Here is a 5,972-nt window from a genome sequence, read left to right as displayed (position 1 = left end):
AGATAATAATAATTCCTCATAATAAATGTAAAAGCTGGTACACAGAGATAACAAGCGACTCACTGGTGCCGCGGACAAAAAGACTTACAAAAAACGTGACACATGCACAATACTAGACAAAAACTTTGACAACACAAATCACCAGACTAATTTTTTTTTCTTGTTTCTTTCTGCACCGATGTTCATACAGCGGCGTACTGTTGATATCTGCTGGCCTAATATGATTATAAATCATATATCAATATTCAATTATCTAAAACATTCTAAAACTTCTTGCTTAGAAAGTCTGCTGCAAACCACTCGGGGGTTGCGAACTATCCATTTTTCCTCTTTTTTGTTTTTCATTTTTTTTTTGTTGGACATGATTGTAAAGTCCATATTTTTTTCTCTTCTTATTTTTCTTCTTCGACCTTCTTCTTCTTCTTTGTACGAGGGCTTGACACAGACTAACAAGATGTTTGTGGCAATGGATGGAGACAACTCAATTAGTAAACTGAAACCGCCTGGTTCAGTAATATAGATAGCAAAACCCTATTCCAAATTATAGGTAGCCCAAAGAACGTATCCTTCTCACAGTTTTTGCATTCTGTAGTTTTTGTTGCTGTCGTCATCATCGTTATGGTCATCACTTTCGTCTTCTGTGGATGCGTTATCTAACCATGTTAACCAACCATTGACCTACACCATTTAATTGTTACCGATTAATACACAATTTTCTCTGCTTAAACTTTTAGTCGGAATATGCATTTCCAACCAAAAAATTATTTGCTCATACAAATTTTACTTCACATCGAATCTATATTAAGGCATTTTGATAGATTCAATTCTGTTTCGATAAAAATTTGTACGAAATTGTTGGTCCATATAAATTTTATTTATTAATGAAAGGATTAAACTTATCAAGAAAGATGACTTATACATTTTAAATGCAAATAAATATTGAGAAGTATATCAAAATTGTATTTACCTCAAATAATGCTTTGCCTTTGCCCGGATAAGCATCGGTGACACATTCCTTCCACTTGAAATAGGCATCCTCCTCGATAACCTCTAATCGGTAAAGCCCATCAAACCATCGCAGCAGCATCCCTTTTGGAAAATTGTGCGAGAACCAAAATGCTTGGAGCGCATGCAGAGCTGTCACTTGAGACTCTATATCGACGAAGAGTAAGCGCATCAAGCGTGCATATTTCTCCAGTAATGCCTTTTCTTTATCTATTACTGATTTGGCTACATTTGAAGGATCAACGCCAGGTGCCAGTATTGTTTCCTGATATATGAAAACACAACAAATATAAGCAATTAGAAATAAATAAATATTTTCAACCCAAAAAAAAAAAAAAAAACAAATATCGAAAATGGAGGATACAAAATTTCTAACTTCAAAAATACCAACAAGATGTTACCAATATAAAACGTTTAAAACACTAAAGAAAAAAAAAATACATAAAATCACATGCAATAGAGACAATAGTAATAGTATAGAAACAGTGATGTTTTAAGTACATCTTGACTCTAACCTGTGTAATATATTTCAGAAGAACGTTCATCAAAGCGTTAATGAACTCTGAATCAGAATGATGCGAAGGTTCTAGCTTTTCTTTGATCCATTTGTAAAGAGTATTAGGGTTCGGGTCATATTCTAACTGACGCCATATATCTCCCTGTATCTTCAGAAGCGGATAAAGAAAGGTCAATTCTCTATCCTCTAAGATCTCCGCTAGTCTCTCCTTTGTTTTGTCTGCTTCGGGTAGCTGGCTGATAAGATTCACCTTGCTCTCGTTAAAGATTTGTGTGAGTCTTGCTTTGCCTTGGCTTTTATGTAATTGCTGAAGTGTAAGTAAAAACAACGGATGGTACTGGCCGTTCTCTGTCACAGCGACAAGATCGGTTAATTGAATTAAATTATCGACGATAGCCTTGGATGTTAAGAAGGCAACATAAGAAGCTACACAAGGCACAGTACTCTCTTTTTCTGGTATATTGGATACTAGCTCCTTCCATCCCTCATGTATCTGTTGTATAGTGATCACGTCTGCTTTCTCCAATTCGATTATAAGCTTAGCTGCAAGTTCACGTTCAGAATCTCCACGGTCTAATGTATTCGAGTATAACGTATAAACTGCATGACGTAAAAATCGTTCAGGTATCTTCAGATCTTGAAAAGCTGTTATAGCTTCCTGTATGTTCGTATTCGCGATTAGATCGTCCATCAAGGCATTCACCTTCTTCAGTATCTCCTCTCTGGAGGTCCCTTTATCCTTTCTGTCACGGGCTTTCTCCCTTTTATCTACAGGACCTTGCTTTATTACAATTGCTGTCGGCAATTCCTTGTGCAATAATGGCGAGCTAGGTTTCAATGTGCTAGTACGTAGAAGAGGTAATTCTGATGCTCGTCCTGGGAACAGATCTATCAATTTTTATAATTATAAACCGTTTTTCTTTCTTACGCGCTTTATAATACTAAATCTAAACAGTCATTCTAAGCATTCAAACTAGATTTAATTGTCTAAGTAACTAGAACATCAATTTGGTTGAACCATATATTACTGCAGGATCTTCTTCAACCAAACGTTATTTATTTCAACTAGTAGCATTCTAACAATTAATTTCTAAAGAACTGAGTAGACAATATTGCACCAATAAAGTACATACCACTGTTGAGAGGTAGGTTGGGATTGATGTTGGTTTGCTTAAACATCATAGAATTGGCTGATGGTCTTAGTGATACTTCTTCTGGATGTCCAATCAACATCTTATTTTTATTGAAGCGTAATTGTTCTTTATTACTATCTATAATTTAAATGTGTTATATTCATTGGTAACATGAAACAATTTTATGAATAAAATATTGTTGAAATATACTACGTACTGTTATTAAAGTTTTGTGGTGAATTATGTTGCTGTTGATTGTGTTTCCCTTGGTAATTGTTCTGGTGACGATTCTGGTTCTGATAGTAACCTGGTTGGTTACGTTGATTGTGGCGGCCATAACCAACCCCGGATGTTCCTGAGAATCCATTTGGGCTGAATGGAGATGGCATGCCGAACGAAGGGGAAGTCAATGGAATACTTCCCATCATGTCCATATCTAATCCGCCACGTCCCATTTTTCTTAAAAACTCAGCTCCGAGGCGATCCTCACGTCTATGGAAGCCATTACCCCTCGAAGACTCATCGTTATCACTGCGGATTTGATTGATGGGCATTGGACCTTCAGTGCTGGTAGCCTTGCGTGGTACCCAGCCATCACGGCGAAGCTCAATTACATCACGCAGCATAAACTTGATGCGTAGAGGAAGATCTCTGCTCTCTGCCAAGGAGTTCATACGTCTGAAATATTGATCCATGAGTCCTCGGCCTTTATCCGAGTCAAGGATACGGCCGCAGGTACGCATGATTTGACAGAGGCATTCGATATCCTCGGCAGTGTCCCCCCTGGATCCCCCTCGCCTTTTCTTCTCCAGTAATTGCTGGATGCAACGATGTAAAATCGGTTCCGATACGATTCCCAGCTTTCCCAACTCTCCGATGAATTTGATGTTGCCAAGCATTTTACGCTTAGCCACCTGTCGGCGTTCCTCTTCCTCTGGGCCGAGTTCATCCTGATTTTCGAATGCCTCACTTGCCTTTGAACGATTTTCAAATTCGTCTTTGCACTTGTTAAGAAGGAGAAGTGTAAATGTGCTTTGGCCTTTTTGACTTTCAATAAGAGCTTTTCGTGGTTCAAAGTTTGCAGCTTCGTCAGACAGCCGTTTGCACAGCTGTGCGTACATAGAACTGTACTTGGGTTCATCAAGTGCTTTTTCAAAAATCTAACAAAACAATTATTATGTATTTTCGTACTTTTATAGAGTATCGACTCAACACCTATTAAAAGTTACAAATGTTTGTCATTTACTCACCAAGAAAATGACACCTTTAAGAATCACATCAGAATTAAGCTCAACGTTGAGCAGGTCGTTGCTCAGCTTTGCGAACTTTTCCGGCGTAAGCTTATTAAGAATACCCCGCACCTTTCTAAAGATGAGATCATTTCTGCTTTCTGGGGTGAGTGCATCGCGTCTAACAGTTGAAGGAGGGATCCAGCGTTGCTCAGTGGATAGGGAGCGAATATCGTCCCTGGAAGGCATCGAATTTTTTTAATTTCAGTGTGTTACAACAAGTGACAGTGAACACGGAGGATTGATTGGGTGTAAAAAGAAGCAGCTCGTGTGTATGATCGTTACAGCCAAGGTAACTTTGTAGACCCTGACCTTCCTCCCGAGACACGAGAAGCACCCCCCGGTCCTGTGGGGTTGTCCGTTGTTGCGCGTGTTTCGGCCCCCTGAGTGATAAATCACAGCACACAGATCTTCCTTTAGGAAGCTGAAACAGAAAAAAAATTACAATAAAAATACAAATTGTTTTTTCAATGATTAATTGCTTACACGCATGCTACTCCATCCATGTTTGATTATTAATATGCAGCCTTTTTTTTTGTACCTAATGATACAAAAACATGAGATATTAACAAACATGCGGTTAAAAAGCATAAAAATGTAAGTTACTCCAAATATTTCACAAGATATTAGAAAGTTAATGTGAAGACCATTTCCAATAAACCTAATTAAGGCTTATTATCATTTGAATGATGCTAAATAGACAATGAGCAAAAATTTTTGTCATATTATTATTTCAGAACTATTTAAATGGTCTTTGTAGCAATGTAAAGTAAGCCAAAAAAAAAAAAAAAAAAATTTTTAAAATTTTTTTTTGAAAAATAAAAAAAAAAAAAAAAAAATTTTTAAAATTTTTTTTTGAAAAATAAAAAAAAAAAAAAAAAAACTTGTTAAACTTATGGAAACATTCTTGATACTTTGTATTTTCCAAAAATTTAACAATAGTGTTACATATTGAGATACTCCTATAAATTCTGAGATACAAGTTTATTTTCAAAAAGCAACCAAACTCTTAAACTTATAGAATTTATTTCACATGTAAAAAAAATATGAATCTTCTCAGTTTTTCTTTTCAATGTCATAGTTTCCCTTACATTCTCTAAATAGAATTGTGCAAAACAACAATAAAATACATTCACATCCATGATAAATAAATGACAACTGTCAAAACATCACGAACTCATTCTCCATTTGTCAACATCCATTTTTTCCTTTCTCAATATTGAAAAATTACTTGAGACATCGATGAACACAATGTATCATAACGTCAAAATACAAAATCACATGAAAAACAAAAAAATAAAGAAAAACGCAGCCTGCTCTTATTTCATATATCTCACATATAACAATGAAAAAGACCAGCTGCTTTTTAATTTTATGATAAGCGGACTTCTAACGCCAGGAGGCTTGAATTAACGTGTGCGGCCTTATTGCGCTCACAGGTGAAGGTCTTCAACGGGCAGGACGAGGACCTTCTCCAAGGAAACGGCTTTGATCTTGAGGTATCGGTTACGAGCAAAACAACCAAAAGCCGTGGACGATGAACGTGGAGAGGACCGTATGTGGGGCGCGGCTCATGGTCAGACGGTCAATGAACCTTTCGTCGTCTCACCTCGACTGATCTCGGCTTCTATCGTCAGCCTCATCGGGCGAGGTCGGACAACTTCGTCCTGAGTTCGACTAAGGTCGTCTTTGACCGCCTCTACTGAGTGTTCCATGTATTTAGGGTGCGTGCCGGGAAACCTTCGTTCCGTTTTCGACTATATGCTGGTGGACAGGGGAATGGATTTATCCCAGGAACAAAAAAGAATTCCAATGTCAATTGGAATGTGCTTTTCTCGTGAAATGCAGCATCGCGGATATGTTTCACCGCAAGGAAGATCTTATTATTAACTTTATACGTAAAAGAAAATAATACATAGTGAATTTACGAGAATCCGAAAGCTTCTGGGGAATTTTTGCATCGCAGAGTGGGAATACAGATATACGAGTTCATGTTTTAATTCAAGCGATAATTTACGATAGCAACAT

At 37.2% G+C, this 5,972-nt stretch overlaps 1 protein-coding gene across 1 annotated transcript; it reads right to left on the bottom strand.

The window, feature by feature from the left end:
• Window positions 1-19: 19 nt before the first annotated feature.
• On the bottom strand, window positions 20-4,337 carry LOC108571635 (eukaryotic translation initiation factor 4 gamma 2). Its single transcript, XM_017933724.1, has 7 exons — window positions 4,257-4,337; window positions 3,906-4,122; window positions 2,873-3,815; window positions 2,656-2,793; window positions 1,521-2,410; window positions 968-1,270; window positions 20-678 (listed from the first exon to the last, which is right to left on the bottom strand). Exons 3-7 carry the CDS (start codon window positions 3,774-3,776, stop codon window positions 571-573), a joined length of 2,343 nt encoding a protein of 780 aa, XP_017789213.1. The 5' UTR covers window positions 3,777-3,815; window positions 3,906-4,122; window positions 4,257-4,337; the 3' UTR covers window positions 20-570.
• Window positions 4,338-5,972: the final 1,635 nt, after the last annotated feature.

Source organism: Habropoda laboriosa, unplaced genomic scaffold, assembly GCF_001263275.1.
Source record: "Habropoda laboriosa isolate 0110345459 unplaced genomic scaffold, ASM126327v1 scaffold40, whole genome shotgun sequence".
In the NCBI taxonomy this organism is placed as follows: Eukaryota; Metazoa; Arthropoda; class Insecta; order Hymenoptera; family Apidae; genus Habropoda; species Habropoda laboriosa.
This window is presented reverse-complemented; position numbering and strand designations above follow the sequence as displayed.